Source organism: Fringilla coelebs (genome assembly GCF_963513975.1).
Source record: "Fringilla coelebs genome assembly, chromosome: 3".
In the NCBI taxonomy this organism is placed as follows: domain Eukaryota; kingdom Metazoa; phylum Chordata; class Aves; order Passeriformes; family Fringillidae; genus Fringilla; species Fringilla coelebs.
The window spans coordinates 45,900,066-45,921,791 of record NC_140030.1 but is presented as its reverse complement, the minus strand read 5'-3'; the positions used below and the strand labels follow the sequence as shown (position 1 = coordinate 45,921,791).

Genomic DNA, 21,726 nt, shown 5'->3' with positions numbered 1-21,726 from the left:
TGTTTTGAAAGTAGCTTCTGTGATCTGAATCAACAGAGAAAAGTTCATCTCAGGCATCATGTTCCCAGACACTAGGCACTCCATAACAAAAAATAATTGGAAATCTAATTGCTACTTTTACAGATTATTTTAGAGTAACATTTCCATGTAGCATTGTGATTTAGTTTCAAGAACTTTGCTAAATTTGAAATGACACATATTTAACCTAATAAATAAAATGCATATTTAATTCACACCAAATCAACTTCCATTCAAGGATTTAGAGTCACAAACCATCCCAATATACCGTGTAGAATTGGTCATTGCCAAGCAGAAGGTTTCATCAAAACTGCTCAACTCATATGGCCTAAAAAACTCATTGTGGATATCAATTTCTTCTTCATATTTGTGGAATTTCTTCACTGTCAACTTGCGTCTGTTTTCAGCACACGTCACTGAGGGGCAAAAAATAAAATTTTTTTACTAGCAATTACTGACTCTTGCAAAAATCTAATCAAACAGTAGCCTGCTTACCTAGCCACCATACCAGGCAATTTTTTCCTACAGTCATATTCCCTCTGAGACAAGGAAATATGACATGAAGAAGATGCATTGCACATCTTTAATAAAAGTGCATTATCAAGCACTGTAATCTGATTTCATTTCATGATGACGATGCCTAATGAAACATGCTCCACAGCACCCCAGAGAAATAAGGCACACCAGCTATGTTGTGTCAACTGTTACAGGAAGAGAACCACCAGCACTGACTATAAATATATGCTAATAGACAAGAAAAAAGAAAAAAATAATTAAGTATGCCCAAACATATGAAGGTCAAGTTTTAGCTCTTGCAACCTGCAATTGAAAAATCAAATCTCCTTGGATGGGGGAGGGGGTGGAGAAGCATTTAGGAAACCATTATGGAAACACTCCTTTTTTCAGATTTGGGATCTAAATTAAAAAACATTTGTGACTAAAACTTCTTTTTCAAGATACTCTGCAAGGCAAGGAGCAAGTATAGGTCCTACCTTCATCAAAAGGAAGAGGTAAATGCTTTAGCACACCTGTGGTCCACCAGTAAGTATAGCTGTTCAGGAAAAACAGAAGCACAATTGATAAAGGAGATGGGATCTTGCACCCAGCCTATCCATCACCCATCCATACAGTGTCACTTCAGCAAACATTGCTGAATTGGAGGGAGGATTTCAACAGGCCCCTGTCCAACTACTTTGCTCTTAAATCAAGAAATTTAAACACACAAGACTCAATACAGGTATGGACAGAAGAGTGGTTTTGTTTCATTAAAAAATACATTTCAGGTGCCTACCTCTACAGCACTGAAAATTCATGTATTAATGTCTTTGTACCTATGAAAAGTATTTATGTATTTCTCTTGTTCTGGTTGTTGGAGGGTGGGAGGAGTAGGGGGAAGGCATCTCCTCCCAGATGTTATTCAGATCCCAAAATTTAGGAAAAATGTATGAAGAAGAGAAGGTCAATGATAATAAGATGGGATGACTGTCAAAGCAGCTGACTTCTACACAAAGAAATACATTTTGGTGTAACAGCTGTCATAAGTCTGAGAGCCGTTGGCATATCTTAACAGTAAAATTTAAGCCCTGCTGGAAGCTTATTCAGGATTTCTGTAAAACAACAAAGGAAGTCAAGCAACATTCATAAAACAAAGCACGTTTTAGTTTTCATTCATGTTTACACATTTTTATTGTCTCTTCTCAAATATACTTTAATTTCTTCCCTGATTTATTCTGATAGTTTCTTCTACTTCATTAGATGGAATGAAAACACAATTGTCTTCATTGATTTTTATTTCAAATACTTGTGTATTCACAATACTGTGAGGGCTGTAATCAGTATTAATGTGGTTATCTCCTACTCCTGTCAATGTAGCCATCTGCAGCAGACACAATGGGTCTTGTGGGTCTTCACAATGGGAATGGGTATTCCCATGGCCAGGGATAGGCTTGTTAGTGGGATTTAGGAGATGGTACAGGACAGGCAGGAAAACACATTTCAGTTCAAGAACTGTGTATATCCTAGACAATAAGGAATGAGTTATGCCTGATGGCCCTGCCTCTTCTCAAAGTCCCATGCTAGTAAGCAATTTTCTCCAGTGCCTTCAGAAATGATGAAGACACACCCAGTTTTGTTGCCTGTATAAATGATAAGTAACACGGCAACACAAAGTCTCCTTTTCCATATTCGCTGTCCTTTCACGTGAATCATTAATTATATAGAAGTAAGGTATGAACCCTATTAAATATCTTCCTCCTGATGAGGAGGCAATTACAATATAGGAAAAGCACAGATAGTCAAAGAAATTTCAGTGATAGGAAACATCATCTTCCTTCTCCTATACCCTTGATTTCATTACAAGTGTCATAATTTCTTTTGCTGCTGTGCCCAAGGAATCTAAAAGATGCACTACACAGACAGGCAGGGAAATGCTACACAAAGAACTTGTCAAAATGTTTGGTAGAAACAAAAAATTACTTAGAGGAGTTTTTTCCACATATTTATTTCACCTAGTTATTACAGGAAGGCGTCATTTTATTCACATAATGAAACATCTTGATTGTATATTATAACTGCTCAGAAGAAATTCTGGTTAGAATGAAAGGTAAAAATAATTAACAAGCAAATGAAGAGTACCAATATTTCTTTTTAATATTCCACCTCATTTGGGAACAGTATGTGTGACAAATAAGAGATGGCCTGTTTGAACAGAGTAACAGATGAAAGGGAGACAAGAACATTTGCATATTTGCAATATATCAGCTGAATTAATTTTAGGCATACAATAATGTTCAAAATGAGTAGTTGAGAAAATTAGTATTGCATGTTTCATGTATGCCCGAAATAGCACTTGGTTTTATGGCTCATATAAGCTACCTCTAAGAGAAGCCTCAGGAGATAATACAAGAGGACTGAAATTCAGAAAGAGCCACATCATGTGCCAGCTGCTGTGACAGGTTAACAGAATAAGCAACCAACAAGGACTGATCACACTGGTTAAACACTTGCAGATTTGACCAGACAAAAATCTAAATGCAGATATTCAGGTCTGCCATTTGTACTAAAGGGCTTTACAGCTCACAAAATGAATAAATATAAAACCAGCAAAAAGCCTAAGAGATTGTTTAGTTGACAAGTTGAGCACCGTCCATATTGTTAAAATGGATTTTTTTTAAAAGCACAGTATTCATAGTCTTCAAAAAAATCATTTCCTTCTGAGAAGCAATTGGATTACTTTAAATTTTTATACTTTATTACTTCTTTATATTACCATGCAATTACGGTGGAATGCAAATACAGAAAAATGGTCTTCAAAACAGGCTAAACATAGGCTGAAAGGAAGATAGAAAATCATGGGTTTCTTGGTATGCACAGCTGCAGACTAAGTGCAGTACATAGGAAAAAAAATGTTATCCTTATCACATAATTTTAAATCCAACCATTAATAAATCTGACTATGAAGAATGCACCTATATATATTGCTTAATGAAACTGTAATAAGTGTACTTCAGTAAAACACTGAAGCATTTTACACTGAAGGGTAGAATTTCATATGAAATTAAACTTCTTTTTAAGTACCACAGGAAAATAACATACTGAAGCAAATCCTTTGAAACACCAACATTCAGGATTTTTTGGTAATCTCTCAAAGGGTTTTTTTTTAAGCTTTTGTATAAACATAAAAAACAGTAAGCAAGTTTTTGACAGGCTGACCTAATTATTTGATTAGCAATGTGCATTTTTTTCAATCTATTAGAGCAATACCAAAGAAAACAAAACATAGAACAGCAAAATACCTTTGCCTCGTCTGTGACAGACTGAGGGTGTTCTTGTGATGCAAATAAAAATCAGTGGGAAGTTCCCAGAGATGTGGCTTTCCTTCTGCAGGCTTGAACACTCCCAGAAAGAGATTGATAGAATCCTGCCTGTCCGCATCTGTTAGACAAGAGGCACACTTAACACCAGGAGCACTGCACAGCTCAAGTCCATTCAAACACTGCTTCTCTCTGCTCCTCAAGAGTGTCTGTGTCCTATGACTGCTGCAGGGCCCTCTGGGCTTCAAGGAGCACATGGAACTTCATTTACAGCAGAGCTGCTACACTGCAGGACCTGTGGGGCTGGTAGCAATGCTGCCTCTTCCCTTGGCTTCTCACCCAGGAGCCCAGGCTTGGCAGAAGTCAGACCTCACACTGCAACTCTGTCTCCCACGTGTTCACGAAGCACATGCATGGATTAAGGCATGTTTCAGGAAATCTGACATACCTTAGTGAATTTACTGCACTAAATAACTGAAAATAACTGAAAAATGACTTGATGAAATGAAACAATATCCATACAACACAAGTTTCCCACAAAACATATAAATGATGAATTCTTTGGGATTTTCTTGCCAATGCATAGTAAAATGATTAAATTTCACAAACGCCTTTTAGTAATTTGGACTTGTTTCCCGTTGGTTTAAATAATCAATTTAGCTTTTCATATTCTAAGCTCCACCAAATTATCACTCAATATGTGTCTTACTTTTTCTCATCTGTACAGCTTAACTAGTAGTAATTATTCTAAGAGCATTGAGGTCAACAGATGAAAACACTTTCTTATAAGACTAGACTATTTTCTGATTCAAGTATTTTGAATGATAGACAAGCAGTAATGTGTGCCTAGGAGATTTATTTAGGAAGCAGCAATAGTAGGCCTCTTTCAACCCTGCTCTGTATCTTATATACTGTATGACCCCAAGAAAATCACTAACATTTTCTGGGTCTGTTTAATTCAGGTACATAAAATACACAAGCATTAAAAAAATGTTTCTCAGATCAGAAACACAAGAAAATGCTGACTCATGAACTAGCTAGCCCTCAGATTTTTATTCACATTTTAAAGGATATATGATTAATAGCAACAATAATAAATGCAGTACAGCAAATCAGCACCTTGTTCTAAAACTGTTTCCTTTTTCTTTGCTGAAACTTAAAAAATAAAATTATCTCTTTTAATGTGCCACATTAACATGCAAGCTGCTGTCATCTAAACAGGCAGCGTTGGACAATGACCCTTTAAATTTCATTGAAACAAATGTTTTAAAACTGCATACTAAAAATGCAAGGAAGCAAATACAACAATGAATGCTACATTTCAGCAATGCCATCTTCAAACACAATGAATGCATACAGCATCAAAAATATATGCCTCAAATGGGATTAAATACCAAAATCATAAATAAATTGGGGAAAGTGTGCAGCACCTTTAAGAAAATATCATTCCAATACAGTATTGACTTCAGTAAAGATTAATGTCTATTTGTGTACTTTCCTACAAGTTCATTGAGATGACAAGATGGACTTTATTTCTAAATTTTTTCTTCTTTGTGTAACATCTTTTTTAGAACAAATTCTTTTATTACTAGAAGACATGCATATCATGTCTATACTTGCAAGCAGACCACAACCCCAAATGTGGACCTAGAGCTTTGCTCAGGCTTCTACCTAACCATTTCAGTGGTTGGCATAAACAGCTCAGAGATTTGTTCCATTTTCTATGTCACAGTACAGGTGATACTGCAAGTGTGCTACCTTTAGCTCAAAAGAATTGATGAAGCCAGACTTTATTGCCAATGCAAACAATAGGATACCACATCACTGAAATAAACAAGTTCTCCATTTCCCATTTAGTTTGGACAAATATGATACACAAATAACAGGGTTTACATTCAGAAAAGTTACTCTGAATGGAGTGCTATCAACATTGCTATATACACAAAAGCAATAATTTCAGCCAAAGAAATCAGAGATTACTGAAGTATTTGTAGCCATTATCCAACTCACTGTTTTAAAGTTCACAGTCTCTAAATAATTACAATCTACTAGGACAAAGGAAAAAAAGGTACTTCCACCCTTGGCTATGCAACTTTTGTAAAAAAGAGTAATAAAGGACTGACAGAATATTTATAACACAGTAGCACTCAGTGTTTGCCCTTCTCATATGTCTTAGACTGTCCTTTGATCTTTCTTTAAGATCTTTTGCAAGACTCCTAAACACACCACAGGGTTTTTTTTTTATTTTTCAAAAGATAAGGCTCAGCATTTTTCAAAGAAGTTTTCCCTTAGCAAGGCTGTCCAGAAGAAAATAGAACACTCAGTGTTCAACTAATGAGTGATATGAGCTAATAAAGGAATAAGTTAATAATTTACAGCTTACTTAACGGAAAAAACTAGCTTTTTTACTTGGTTTTTGAATTTAATTCTGTCTTTTCTACCACAGATTTAATGGTTTGTAGCTCCTATTTGCACAAAACAATTATATGCACTACAGCTTGCTTTGTTTTGAGCTTTTAGAAACAACACAAGAAATACTCCACATGAAGCCTTCTCCATGTTTAGATTTCCCAGTTTCCTTATATTTGTTGAAGGCATTCTGTTCAACATTTTAAAACTCTGTAACACCTACCTGCTCCTCTACTGATCTACAAATGTCACTGACAGATGCAGCGCTACATCCGTGCATTTTCTAAATAAAGGGCTGCATGCTACAACACAGGATAAATAAATAAATACATCATCAAATCAGAATACCTATTTGAGATGTTACTGAATTATTTGGAAATTATAGTATACAGGAACTCTGTCATAAGGTCATAGTGTAGATTACTGAAGATGTTTTGTAAACAATGGCTTGAAAGAAAGCACTTAAATTTACCTGAGAAAGCATTACTGTAGTATCTTGAGAGTGTTTGCATAATATCTTTGGAATGCTGAGTCCATGGGGCAATCTTTCTGTAAGTTTTTACTCTGTGGACAAGCTGAGAGCCTCCATACTGCAGAGAAAGTGTGTCCCCATGATCTTCATATAATTCTTCAAATAATCTGAAGGAAAAGCAAAATGTGCCATCTATGAAACTTCTGAATATAATTTTTTAAGAGAAGATATAATAGTCTTTCTGCAAATGCAATACAATTTCTTCAGATAAATACGTGAAAATTTTATTCAGACATAATAATTACTGAGAAGGTTTAGAGTTTGAGATTTTCATTACTTTTTATATAAAAGAGGTTCACACAGAGTATGCAGTTCTGTAGATTCAGGAAGATTACCATGTCCTACTACTTAATGGGGAGAAAATAAACAATATATCTTCACTAACCAAGGCATATTTAATACATTAAAAGGGACAGAACACATCAATATCTCAAGGCTACATTTTCTTGTAAGTACATCAGGAATGAAGTTAGCACAACCTTTCAAAAATCTCTGTAGTTACAATAATGATGACTCAAAGGTACAAAATGAATAAACATGACTTGTAAGAAAAGTGTATGGCAGTCAGGTAACATTTCCTGAAGCTGGAAAATCTTGATGTAAGCAGAAAGCAAAAAGAATTGGCTAAGAATTGACTTGAACACAGAGACCTGGCTAAAGTCCTCTGGCATCAAGAAGTTGACACTATCCAAACTGGGACTAGTTCAAATAGCAAAAATTAAACAAGCTTCCTATCAGTGACAAAAACAAGACAAAAACAGGCTATCTTAGGGAGATGGTGCTTAGTGTAAAAGATAACAGACTGGAAAGTGCTTCTCAGAAATGGAGACTATGACCTTGCTTGAGCAAGACAATGATAAGGATGATATTTTGCTAAAAAAGACTGGCAGTTCAGTTAAGAGGCAAAAAACCCCCAAACCAGAACAAAACAAGCCCCAACCCCTCCCCAAAACAAAAAAGCAAACCAAATCATTAAACCTGTTGGAATGTGTTTCACATCAGTATAGGAAGACAAAGTAACTCAGGCATCTACATGTAATACCTGCAGAGCAAAGAAGGCCTTGAGGAGTAAAAAGGAAGAGTGTTTTTTTTTTTTTTAAACCCACCAAAACAAGGCAACAAAAGCATTCCCCGAATGAAGTTTCCAACAAAAGGGACAGTATTGCATATGTAACCTAGCAACCATCTGACTACAGTTCTTCTGGAAAGGAGCTGGATGAAGAACACTTATCTGAGCAGCAAATCCATTTCTGTAAAAACTAAATAGCTGTCCAGCAAATCTTCTGTCAAGGTCAAGTACAATAAGATCAATTAGGAGGAAACATCTGCTAAGTAACTTTAAAAAAACAAAAGAACCCCCCCCAAAACAACAAAAAAAACCCCAAAGAAATAACCCCAAACCCACTTGCCTCCGTACAAATTGTTCAGAGATCATGACACCATGTATGAGAATCTCATTTGTTTCTTTGGGTTTGGTGGGTTGGTTTGTTTTTGTTTGATAAGTAGCCCCAAGAGGCTGCACAGCAACTGGTATTGGCAGCAGGAATTATTTATTCCCGAAGGTAAATTTCCCCTCAGAAGCCAGGACATGGTGGATCAGAGGCACTGTTAGCACACCCAGGAAGCCACCAGTGGGTGCTCTCCCTGGCCACCAGGCAGTGGCCAGGAGGCACCAACCTAAACAGTGACCCAACATGCCGCAGGTGAGGTGGTTTCCGCAGCACGTACCAGCTCCAGGCAAGTGCTGGAAACTAATGGGAAAAAAGAAGAGGAGCTAAAGATACATCTCAAATGAAGGGGACTGAAGCCCATCTACTTGTGGTTTCTGAATACAAGTTAGGTCTCCATGCTCTAAAACTATCAAACCACTAGTTAAAATCAGCAATAAAGCCCTAAGTTTCACAGTCACAATAACAGCTTAAAGGAATAAAAGCATAGCACCTTAAAGACTCCCACGTAAATTTCTGAAGCATGTGTACAAGTTAAGCAGCTTAGTTTACCCTTAAGCCCAAAGCATTTCAATACAAATGCTGGGTTTTCATAAAGAGTTTGAGGATGCTTATATAAGTACCATTGACACTTGATCTGAAAGAACAATTTTGCTAAAAAACTTTTCTTCAATAAATCAAAAACCATGAAATCTTCCCAAAGAAAAAGTAGAAAATAGCAAGGTAAGATGTACTTATATACAATCACCAGTTTGGCATTCTCCATGAAAGTATGCATTTACTTAAGTTTTCACTCTCAGTCAGCATTTTGCCTCAAGCAATTGAAACAAGTGTAAAAGACTGGGGCAGAGGTTTTCTTAAATTTATTTCAAGGGAAAACACATCTCTCTAAGTTTAGGCATATAAAAAGAATGAAGTCAAGCAGTTATATCATAAGACTGATTAACATACTTTTCCAGAAGACTGAACTTTCAGCATGACAGGATTTTCTCATGACTTCAAGTATGAAAGATGTTTTAAATGCAGACAAACAAACATTAAATCATTCCAGCAGAAATAACTGTATGCTTCTTCTACATGGACATAATTCTCCATAATCTCTTAACTCAAAATTAAAAATTAAAACCATGACACACTCTTTTAATCTATCTTACCTTACAGCATCTGTATCAAATTGTAAATTTGGTTTATCAATCAATCCCAACGAATACAACTGGTAAGCCAAAGCACATTTCCCCACCATAAACTGGGCTGTGTTAGTGCGATCTAAACAGTCCACACAGTTGGTTCGGAGGACTCCAGTCTGGCAAAGCAATCCAAATAAAAGATTTATCTTAATCAACAAATTACTATACTCATGATTATTACTTTTTTGCTACTAGCTAAGTCTTATCAAATCTCAAATTATGTCAAATTTTATCTGCTCTGCTGTCATCTTTATCTGCCATGTTTATCTGCCCTCACCAAACATATCCCCCAGTGATCAGCTAGTACAGGAATGGTCACATGCTCTCTCACTTACAAGAAACACAACATTATGAGTGGCAAGTCAAATCAACTAATGCTTCTTAAGAATACGCCCTGTGTTCAGAGTATGTAATCCTAACTTTCAGGTATAAATTTGATATTGTATGGTTTGCAGTTTAGTCAGTACTTTTCTGACCTTAAAGGAAGACATGTTTTTAGTTTTATTTTCCTTTAGTGCTGGAAACTGTAACAATGTACAGAATATTCAGCACTGGTGAAAATGTCAGTAACCCATGTTCATGTGTATGAATATGTTACCAGGGTTAAGTATGTGCTTATTCCTCACTTCTTCTGTAGAACATTTTATGACACAGTTTGCTTAAATGCTGCTGGTTTAACTTTCACTGCACTGGTAACATTACAGGCTAAACAGTAATGGAAACTAGTTTAAAATACAAGCATTTCTCAGACTAAGTCCAGCAAAGATACAATTCCAACACCACAAGGTTTTGGGGTACCATGCAATAACTTAAGGCCCTAATTCCCAATCAGATTTCTAGGAATGACAGTCATAATAACATGTACTATAAATATTAATTTAAGAGCAGTCTGTGAGTCACAAATCAAGCATTTAAGTGGAATGATTCACTGTTCTTTGGGAGTGCTGACCTACATCACTATGAACAGAAAAGCACATTTTAGTACCTGCAAGCGACCAGTGGAAACAACACAACCTCCCAGTTCATTCCATCTGAAAAAGAAACAAAACAGAATGACTTTCAAATGATTTCATAGATTGTATAATGTATTGATCTACTCAGTGACAAATAGGTACTTCTGAATTTTCAGTGACTTGAAAGACTTCATCTTTAGCAGCCTAAGCAAATACAGTTTCTATTTTTAAAGAAGTTGTAAATTTTGTATTTATAAAACCATAAAATCCACTGGTTAACAACAGATTAAGTAACATTTAGATGACAATTATCTTATTAGTATGCCTCAAAAGAAGTCATTTAGTAATTTCCAAATTACTCAGTCTTAAAATAACAAATAATTTAATAAACATAGAAATTCCAAAGAGCTTTCAAAGGAAGGTGCTATTCATTATGCATCAAATAAATTATAGGTACTTTTCATCTGGACGCAAGATGCTGCAGTAGGAATCAGGTCGATTTACAAAAAATCCAGTCTTCTTCACTACACTTTCTGCAATCACATTCAGTCTGTCAAGGACATTGCATAGTTTGCTGAAGAGAGGGAGAAAAATGGGACAGTCAAGATACATTAATACTAAAAAAAATCTCACTACATAAAAAGTTTTTCCATAACAAAAATGATTTAAAAACAGGCCCACAGCTTTATTCATTTGACTGTAATTACGTTTATAGGTCTCTCAGATTCTACATGAGAGAAAGACTGACTGTATCTAAGCAATTTTGCTTTTTTTTGATAAAAACATTATATAAACTAGAAACAGAAGACAAAAAAAACCTAAAACTCCTTGATTTTTACATCACACTGATTTTTCTCTACCAAACTTTCTGTGATTCGAAAATATGGATGAGGCAGAACAGGAGGTATGGTTATGCTGAACTACATTCCCTTTTTTTTTGTTTGCAAGTTGCTGTTTTGTTCAGTAACCTTTGCTTCCACATGTGCATTGCAACTACAAGCACTAGTACAGAAAATACTTTTTCTACCTTTTAGTGTATTTGGCCATATCCCAGGGTATATATATAATGGCATGCTCTGGGGGTAAGAACTGGTTGAGGTATGTCACAGCAGCAACAAGTTCTTCACTGAGAATCCTTTCGTGCTTTCTTTTTTCACGTTCCTTTAGCAAAGAGAAAAGGAATTTAGCATCAAAATTTTCATTAACAAACATATATAACCCATACACATGCACACATATATGTATGCATATATAATAGAAATAAAAAGTGGAAGCTGTAACAACAGCAAGTGGTTCTTCATAAATAGTACAATTAAATAAGAACAGAAAAGATAGGAAAATCTGAATATTCTAGGTTTTTAACAATCATTTTGTATTAGTAGTAAAAGTCACCTGTTTCAACTGCGAATAATCATTGGCTGAAAATGGTATGCTGTAAGTGTAAAGAATAAACACAGAAATAAAAGTGGCAATGTGGATGAAATAGAGAACCACAAAAGAGAAGCAAAAACATGGAAGGGAAGTATCCCATTCAGTTGTGGAATATAGGAGCACAAAGGGAAATTCTTCTCCATTACTGGCAGGAGATGGCAAACAACAGCTCCCATCTCCCAGTCCAGCAATAATTTTTGAAAATTGTGTTACCTTGCCTGAATATAACATTGTTTTCATAGAACCACAGAATGGTTTGGGTTAGAACAGACCTTAAGGTCATCTAGTTCCAACCTTGCTTTAAATGGAACCACACAATTTCAGTAGATTTTAGTGCTAAATTAAATTTAGTGATAAATTTATTTGGACTTAAATCTAATGGGTAATAGCAAAAACCTGAAGAGAACAGTGAAAAATTACTGTAAGAAATCTCTAAACATGAGAAATTTTGTTTTTGAAGGGCTGTAGTGGAAGCAAAGTTATGTAATATATCCTGTAGGATGAGATTTATGAAGAAAATATTTCACTTGTAAGCTAATATTAGTTTAAGAACATAACCAAAATTATGCAGTGACTCTACAGAAAGAAACAGTAAAAATGTTAAAAAATGTACAGAAAGAAATATTAAAAATTAAACACATAGAACATATTCAAAATATTGTACCTTCACAAGATTCAATATAATAATGGGAGAGCCAAATCTCTGAAGCATTTGATCAAAGTGAAGAGCAGCAACGTGTGCAAAAGGATCTGCTTGGTCCACTGAAACAAACATAAATTGAAGATGATAATAAGTGAGCTGTAGAATTTTCCCTTAATAGTACTCTACACAAAAGATGCATTAATTCTCTGGTAGTAATGACACAGTTAAATACTTTCCCCTCTTTTCATGCAAAAGCTGTTAAAAAAATATTCCCTTTGCCGAATTGCAGGCAACTTCTTAAATTTTCATAAAATGCTTATACAGAACAATTATTCTGGCCCCATTAATCTCAGCCCAGACATTTTCCACCATTTTCAACAGGTTTAATATTTTATCCATAATACTAAGATAAATATGGCTACCTTCACACACAAAGTAATACAAAGAAAGCTCACATCTTCAAACAGAAACATTTCCTATTTCATTCTGAATGTGAAGTCTAAGATGGAGATTTTTTCCATAATTTTTTACTTTGAATTATGGCTTCATAAAGCAAAAGTGAATAGACAATTTGCTCATTTTTGCAATTTCAGTTTTCACTTATTCTCTCAGATGTTCCTTTAGGACACAGCACTAACCATAATCTATCACAAAGAATAATTTGTACACACGTGTTATGGGTGGCTTAGGCATCATAGTTGAAATATCTTGAGACCAGTACAGAGGGACAGACCCTCGAACCTGAACATAGGAAGAATAACTCCCCGCAGAAAATGACATAACTGAAGCATCATAAAGTATTTGTTCAGTTTCCACTTCATTAGCAACATCTCCCTAAACCAAACAGAAATACACATATGATGTAGACATGACATTCAAAGCTCCATGCAGTACAGAGAATTGATCATTACAAACAGAGCACAATTAAACTGAGACACTGAACCACAGTAGTGAGAACAACACTGAAGATTAAATTCCCATTTGTTCCTAATGAATATTACCATTTTTAAACTTTTTCCCTCAGTTTGGGAAATAACATTATCTCTAAGTGCAAAAAACCAAAACAAGTGCCAAAAAACCAAGTGGTAAAAAACCAAAACAATTTAGAACTATTACATTTATTATTTTAGGAACAATTTTATCATGCCAATGAAAAATGTAATGATATCTGTATCATCTAATAGCATAATTTATAGACAAACTCTTAACAACCTTGCAAACCATTTCAGCTCTTCAGTCAGTCAAGTTCAAGCTTTCATACTGGGGAGGGGCAGGAGGAAACAACCCCTAAAATCATATTTGATTTACCTCACAGTTTGCTCCTCGTTTCAGAAAACGTGTTCCAGCAAATTTGCTTGATCTTCTGGCTATCAGAGTGACATATATGGGGCGGCCATATATTAACAGTTCTTGAAAGAGAAGTTAAGGTTTACATGTCACATGCAATTTTTTTGTTCACTTACTTTATGCAAGCAAAAATAAGGTCTAACAAAAGTGTACGAACTGATAGATCTGATTAACTACAATCACCTTAACAGTGATGAGTATCACTTCCAGACTTATTTTGCAACTGGAAGAGAATATTGCCCTTTCCAACAATCTGTTTTAAGAACTTTGAAAAGTGAATCTACATTGCAATACATCACCTACTTTTCAGAACCTACAGAAGAGAAGCAGCATTTCTATTTTATGAAATTACAATGGAGGTAAAATAGATACAAGAAACACCTAGCGCTGCAAATGCTGCTTTTGTGAATACTGGGATTAAAATTTGGGAGTTTCATTTTCAGGTGAAGTATATTAGTTACCCTCTAATTATTTGATTGGAAAAATATACAAATTTGCAACCACTTGAGTGACAATAACTGAAAGCCAGAGGCAAATATGCTACGGATGCAGTGGTGGCTTTTTTACAGTCTTTTTCCATTTTACTAAAACCAAACAGAATCAGAGCCTAGTGTGACTACCATTGCTTCCTCAGTGTTAAGGAGGCACAAGAAAGTGTTATGAAGATATTTACTCACTCCTGCAGCTGCACGCATAATGTTGGTGGTCAGATCCAGCTTTGATTAAATAGGACAACAAATGAAATAGTGGTATATAAAAACAGATCTAGCTTTTTGTCTGAGGACTAAGCCAATGGCCAACAGTCCTACAATCATAAAAAAGCAAAATTAAATTTTGCAGACACCGCTAATGTTAACATCGTAATTGTTTTTGCTTCCCCAGAAATTTTAATTTAACATGATAGTGTTGTTGAATAAAACAGAGTGTCTTTGTAATACATTAAATTCTTAACACATTACCTGACATTTCTTTGGACTGTGATATGCATTTGGACTTTTGCTTCTCCTGCTACAATGTACATAGACCCTTTAAACCATTTAAAATAGTATGTAGTCAAGAAAAGAGACTTTCACACATCCTAGTGCTCTTCACACAGCAGGGCTGAAATTCCATCATCGTCTTCAACAGAAAGACAGTAAATACAAGAATTTCTGCAAATCTCAGTAACTAAAAAATGTTTTAGAGAAGATTAGTAGGAGAGCATTTCTATGGCAATTTCATGGTTTAAATGCAGCTGAAGTGAGATCAGTCAGCAATTCAGTTCTGCTTAGCTTTTCTCCCTTTCCTCAAACATCTGCGAAAAAATACAGTTGAGCCTAAAAATCCTCTCAAGTTCTTTACTACTAAATCCCACAGTTATAAACAGAGCCTCACTGAAAATGTCGTCTATCTGTGTGAGGGTCCTCTTACAATCTTACTTAGAAAGCCATGAAAATAAAAGCTAAACAATAAGTACAAAGTTGAATGGTATTTATATGACAAAGAAATATTAAATGTTCAAACTGGGTTTTTTCAAAATTGAGAAACCAAAATTCATTACGACAGTAGAAGGATACTTGATTGGCCACAGAATCCATGAATAATATACAGCAGCCAGTCCCGATGAACAGCACTTCTCACTGCTTCCAGAAGCTCGGCATTCCACACGTACTTTTTGTAAGGCTTACTGCAAATACCAAATACACCTAGGAAGTTGTTACAGTGAAAATGTATTAGCAATTAAGAAACAAGCACCCCTGCTTTAAAATCCAGGACATTGGATCTTAGTTTTCATTTTCCCTTGACTGCAACTCATTGTAGCATTTACTTGCATCCTTCAGGTTTGCTGAACATAGATAATTCCAGGCACATGCTGAAGTTTTATCCAGCCTTTAAGAGGATTCACAGTTTTTCTAGAGTTGCCAGTCACTGTTGAGATTGAGTGCCTTCATGCAGAACTTATTGATATACTTCAATATTGAAAAGAGATCTCTACAGAGTAGCATCAAGGGATTTGATAACAAGGGAAATAAAGTTGTGAATTCCAATTGAATTCCTCCATACAGAAAGACTTTATAAGCTTCTCAATTCTGGGTCACCTCTAATTACCTACTAGGTTCTGGAAGATCATGAACATCAATCCTTTTTCACACAATTCAACACAGTTTCCCTAATTTGCACTAACAGCAACAACCACAGCTATTGTAGACCTACAAATTAAAATTCTGTTTCTGATTTATCTGGAATCAGAGTCTTCTTCTGTTTCAAATATCAAGACCAAGATGACAACTGTCGTTGAAAGGTGGTAGAGGGAATTGAATTAATCTGAAACTTAGAAGAAAGAGGACAAGAATTCTATAGCTATAGAAATATATCCTATATTTTTTCACACTTTTTAAAAATGAAGTTTCTGACAGGACAAATTATATTGTAGCAGTATGAATGCCAATTATAGCAGACAACTACAGCAGTCAAATGTTCCGCTGGAGGAATAAGGAGTTCTTCTTACAGACTGCAGGTGAAAATGCAGCTGTTGAACAAACCATTGCCACCTAGACCCAACTTACTGTAAGCCCAGGGAAAACTGATGTAACCAAAATATTTTCATGAACAAGTTTAGACAGTCAGCAGAAGCTGGTCACAAGCATTTAGCCAGCAATTTTTCCTCTTTCTTACTACTAGCAGCATTGCTTTGGTGAGAATTAATTCTTAAATGACAGGTGGCTATTTGTTATACATATTCTATTACTGGCTGGATGAGTAGCACAGAGGGCTGATGGGGTCAAGGTTAGGGCATCTTCATTTCTAATTGTTTTCACAATGACATAAAAGAGATGGTGCCTTTGTAAGGATTCCTGAGGGATCCTCCAGATTAGAGTCTTTGCAGAAGAGGAATTATTGTTCTCTTCATTCCTTATGGTCCTTTCTGATATTGTAGTATCTGATAACCAGTTGCTGGTATCTTGATATATATGACCATGTTACTAATAACTTTTCCTTGGGGGCATGGGGGTTTCATTCAACAGAATAAAATCCAATATTAAGAATTTCAGGAGAAACTTTCTCTGTGTGTGTGTGTGTGTGTGTGTGTGTGTGTGTGTCTGCATGAAGAAAAAGGGAGAGAAAATAGTTTTTCTCTCTGGCTGCTCATCTTTATACTCTTATGAATATGTTAGATCCTAACTGAAGGCTGAACTTTCCAACCGAAATGAGTAATTTTTCTTACATTTGTTGACAGGGGTTACTACAGTAAGATGATGCTAACTTCATACAGTTCCTCTGTTGTCAGTATTCTCCAATATAAAACAAACAAAAAAAAAAAGGATTGGTACTTAATTAGTTATTGCTTTCCACTTTCCTTGTAACTCATTACTGTTGGAAGACTCAGAAGTCAGTTGAGTAATCAATTGTTGGAAAATGTCAGCATGTTCAGTCATCTTCCCCAATTGCAATGTAACTTAAAACAATGACTAAACATCTCTAGAAATCACATTGTTCACATTGAAATGTATTTGGCACTTCACAAAATCTTTTATTAACTCATAATTGTTAGGACACAACTGACCAACAACAGAAGACATGAATGTTTCTCAAAAGTAAATCTAAGCGGAACACAGTTTAAATGCACTCATGACTAACAACATCAGTTTAATTAGATGTGTTTTCTTACCACTTCCTCCCTGTGTTGAAAGTCCTTCATCTTCAAATATATCAAAACTCTCTTGTCGGGTCTGGGTTGTTTCTGTTTTTAATGTCTCAAGTGGCATTCTCAGGATAGTAAGATTATACTGAAGGGAGTGAGACAGATCATAGCTGTAACTGATAGACAGTTAACATTTATTAATAATTGTAGATGGAAAGGAATTTTCTGAAAGCCCTTACTTTCCATCTGTACTTATATTTGAGACAGTACTATTTTACAGAAAAGACTTCTGAACAAGAAACACAGATTCTGATTCTATAATGGCAAATGATACAAATGATTTCCAAAAGAAGTTTTACAAACACAGAAACTGTTTATAGCTTACAAAACTGAAAAAGTGTTTATATTCTTCTTTTAACTGAAAACTAAACATATCTTTTGAACAAAGCATATCAAGAAACTTAATTCACCATGTCCCAGGAAGCATTCCAGAACTTTTAAAAAAGCTATTCCATCAGAAATATCGATATACATTGACAACCTTATTTTTCTGAGATTTAATTGCTGATACTTTCTAACTGCTACCTGAACTCAAAACAGCCAAAAAACTCGTCCACAAAAATGGTATCTGTAAAAATGGTACTTGGTATCCCAAATTTATGCTTGCAGCACAGATACATGTTAAGGTACTGGCTGCTGAAAAAAAAAAAAAAGTTTTTTTAAAATTAGTTGCATAATAGTTACAAATTTTCTACTTCATGACTCTTTTACTAACACTGTATACTAATGGCTAAATTTTTTAAACTACTAGGCTTCTTCCACAGGAGAAACCAAAGGTACACTACAGTTAAAATCACAAATACTCATGTATTTCCATTTTAGTCTAAGATAGCATCAGTGATTACTGGTCCTCACGTAAGTTCTAGATATTCCTTAAAGATCTAAAGAATTATTTAAACATTAGATATTTAGATTTATCCCTAATGATAAAGTGTAACCCATGCATCCACATATTTCCATAATAATGTCCTGACCCATCTGCTAGAAAAAAATTTCTGTAACATGCTGTTTGCATATAACGGAACCTTTAAACAGTATCCCAGTAAGAAACATGTTCAGGTTGTTCAGGCCCCACTCTCCCCTTAGAGCAAATGTTTTCTTATAACTGATTTCTAATTTTCTTCAGGATTTATATAAAAATCATGCAGAAAAATGTGTTATGCTTTCAGCCAAGAACAATTTAAATAAAGCTGACAGATTAAAAAGATTCTAAACAATAAGAAAGAATACCAGTACCATCCTATGTTTCTCCTTTTGAAAGTGAAAATCAGGCTAAATATGCAGTTTAAACACAGAGCACAAAAACATTTTATGAAAAAATTCTTTTAATGAAAAATAAAACATAAACAGTAAATTATCTGTCAGTAGGAAAGTTTTTATTATGCCACACAGGATTTGTGCCAAAAATATACTTTTGTATAAGTAATTCACTTACTCATATTGTCTACAAGAAATTTTATATATGTAAACTACATATATATCTTAATTCTACAGTTTCAGCTTGGAGAAAGTAAGTCTTTGGGAAGACCTCTCTATGGCCTTCCAGTACGTTAAGAGGGCTTATAAAAAAGGAGGAAGAGCAACTTTTTACATGGGCAGATGGTGATTAGACAAGGGGGAAGGGTTTTAAACTAAAACTGGAGAGATTTAGGAGAAAATTCTGTACTGTGAGTGTAGTAGGGTTGAAACTGGATGATCTGTAAGGTCCCTTCCAGCCCAAAACATTACATGATTCATTTTATGATAAATGTGTTTATTAGAGTCACATAAGAATATTTCCCTTTCCCATCTATGTAAAACCACAGAAACAGTACAAATTTGTCATCTCTAAGCAAAGGAGACAGTGGGGAGAAGTTGTACAGAATTAGGGCTGGGAGACAATGCATGGAAGAAAAATTCAGGTTTTACATGGAAAAAAATCTTTCACATGCCAAAGCATGAAATACACATAAAACTTGCGTAGGTTTTATCTTCACAGATCCAGCTGTGAAAGCCTTCATTTTCCAAGATCCAGCTGTAAAAGCCTTCATTTTCCAAGAGGAAGCATATTCTAGAGTGACACATCTTTTGATAATTGTAAGAGAGTTGTTTTTGGTTTTTTTGGTGGGTTTGTGTTTGTTTGCTTCTTTGGTTTTGTTTGGGTTTTTTTTTTTTTTTTTTTTAAGTCTTCAAGTCTTCTTCCACTACTGCTAGGTTTACCACCACATTTCTCCCATTTTTGTGCTGTGCCAAAAATCTCACTTAATAGTAGCTGGGACACAGAAACTTGTCTTAGGTATGGCATTCATGAAACAATAAACAAGAGAACTGCAATGCCTAGAAAGCCCTATGAAAGACACACCCCATGCAGGATGTATCTTAAATGAGGACCTATTTCTCTACCTTTGCTCCTGAATCAAGGGAAAGCTTTATTTATGGAAAATGAGATTAATAAAGAATAAATAACAAGACAAGCAATCCCTCTGAAACATAATACTTTTCCAAAGAGATAACTTCTGCATAATCTGGCAAGGCTGAACAGTCAGTGGAAACAGTAGTTTCAGTGTCTACTTTTGTTCATGCCATTAATAGTTCTGTATTTTTTAACCTAATAGAAACTAGATTCCTAGCCAATTGATTAAAGGAGAAAGCAGGTTCAAAATACACAGATGAAAATGGATGAGCAGCATGATCATGTGTCTTGTTTCTCCAGAATATCAACCTAAAAGTCTTGGGTATCAAAAACAAAACTTATAATCTTCTAGCAAGTATAAGTGCGCATTTTTTTAAAGGAATAGTAACTAATACCTACCTAAAATAGAAGTTGCTAGAAAGGTCCACATTTTGAAAGATTCTCAGATACCTAGCAAAATAATTCAAGTTGGAGGAAAAATTATTATTTTAATAAGACAGACTATAAGATGTCATTCAGAGGATCACAGAAAAGAAATTGCACTTAATATTGACTCTTGCCCCCTGTTCCCTTCCTATCTTTCTGTAATTGTTTTGACAGGTAATTAAACTAGAATGTTAGCATATGGAATAAATAAATCAAATACCCTTTAAAAAAAAAAACAAAAACCAAAACTAATGTCTACTCATATACACACTCTGTTTCTTTACACAGTTGTAAAGTTGTGGTTCTATTTTCCACTTATGCACATCAAATTTTTCAGGGCTTAAAAAATAAAACTCTCAAAAATACTACAAAACAAATAAAATTTTTCCATTACTCTCAAATAAATGAACAAGAAAAGAAATATTAAGTAAAATCTGTCATAGCCTTGCAAATTCTCAGAAGAAACCATTACATTGTCTATGACAAATACAATGGCAGACAAATAAATATGTGGGTTAGATAATATGGTCTGCTGTGCCCTAAGAGGAGAGACTGAGGTCTGGGATCAATCCCACCCTAAAGTGCAAGCTTTTTTAATATTTAATACTGGCTTGGTTCTTTACCTGACATCAATTTATCATAAACCATCAATTTTGACTATTCACAGACTGTTTACAGTTTATTGATACCAGCTGCCTTCTATTTCATAGAAGCAAAGTCACCCTACCCTGGTAAAAACGTAAAGGCTTAAGCTTTTCTCTTCATAAAAAAGTCCCTGAAAAGAAAGAATCTGTTAAACTTACCAGTGAATCTTTTCACCACCCTTTACAACTGCAACATTCACAAGATTCTGGCAGCACAGAATCATTTAATAATCTATTCAGCACTTCTTGAAGGGCACAAAAGATCTCTTCAGGTGAGATTAACATCATGCAAAAGCTACTAAATAAAGAACAGTGCCCCAAATTGTACAAACCAATATCAGCATTACTTTGCCCTTGCAGGAACAATGCTTATATTTGACACTTAGTGCAGATTTGCTAAACTTAGCTGTGACATGGAGATGTGGATAATAAACTCTAGAAGACTAGGACAGCTGAATTTACTCCCCAGGCTAGATGCCATAGAACTTGTAGCCTATTTTCCAACCAACAAGATAAAATGGCTTGAATGACATACTAATACAAAACATGACTGAAGTTCCCAGATGCAGTTCAACATTGTTTAGAAAATATTCAAGAAGTACACACTAATTACCAGCATTATTTACCTGGCCTCATCAGGATGACTGACTCTTACAGAGTCATTTGGAATGTAGATCATATTTGTATCTTCTATTTTATATATTGCATGACCTCCAATATCAGCCATTTTTCTTCTTTTTGTTATTAACACAATGTAATATCCTTCTAAAAACCTGACAAAACCTGTTAAAACAGTATTACA

The 21,726-nt window shown here is 35.0% G+C and overlaps 1 protein-coding gene across 1 annotated transcript in view; it reads right to left on the bottom strand.

Moving 5' to 3' along the window:
- The window catches only part of FIG4 (FIG4 phosphoinositide 5-phosphatase), a 52,020-nt gene that overhangs the window by 16,572 nt on the left and 13,722 nt on the right, over positions 1-21,726 (bottom strand). The window contains exons 4-18 of the mRNA XM_084203016.1: positions 21,551-21,707; positions 20,254-20,304; positions 17,430-17,578; positions 15,337-15,465; positions 13,742-13,842; positions 13,105-13,267; positions 12,455-12,552; positions 11,387-11,520; positions 10,817-10,933; positions 10,392-10,437; positions 9,374-9,522; positions 6,712-6,878; positions 3,813-3,951; positions 1,011-1,069; positions 287-434 (exon numbers count right to left, since the gene is read on the bottom strand). Of these exons, the coding sequence (XP_084059142.1) occupies positions 287-434; positions 1,011-1,069; positions 3,813-3,951; positions 6,712-6,878; positions 9,374-9,522; positions 10,392-10,437; positions 10,817-10,933; positions 11,387-11,520; positions 12,455-12,552; positions 13,105-13,267; positions 13,742-13,842; positions 15,337-15,465; positions 17,430-17,578; positions 20,254-20,304; positions 21,551-21,707 (1,807 nt within the window). The remainder of the gene's footprint in view (positions 1-286; positions 435-1,010; positions 1,070-3,812; positions 3,952-6,711; positions 6,879-9,373; positions 9,523-10,391; positions 10,438-10,816; positions 10,934-11,386; positions 11,521-12,454; positions 12,553-13,104; positions 13,268-13,741; positions 13,843-15,336; positions 15,466-17,429; positions 17,579-20,253; positions 20,305-21,550; positions 21,708-21,726) is intronic.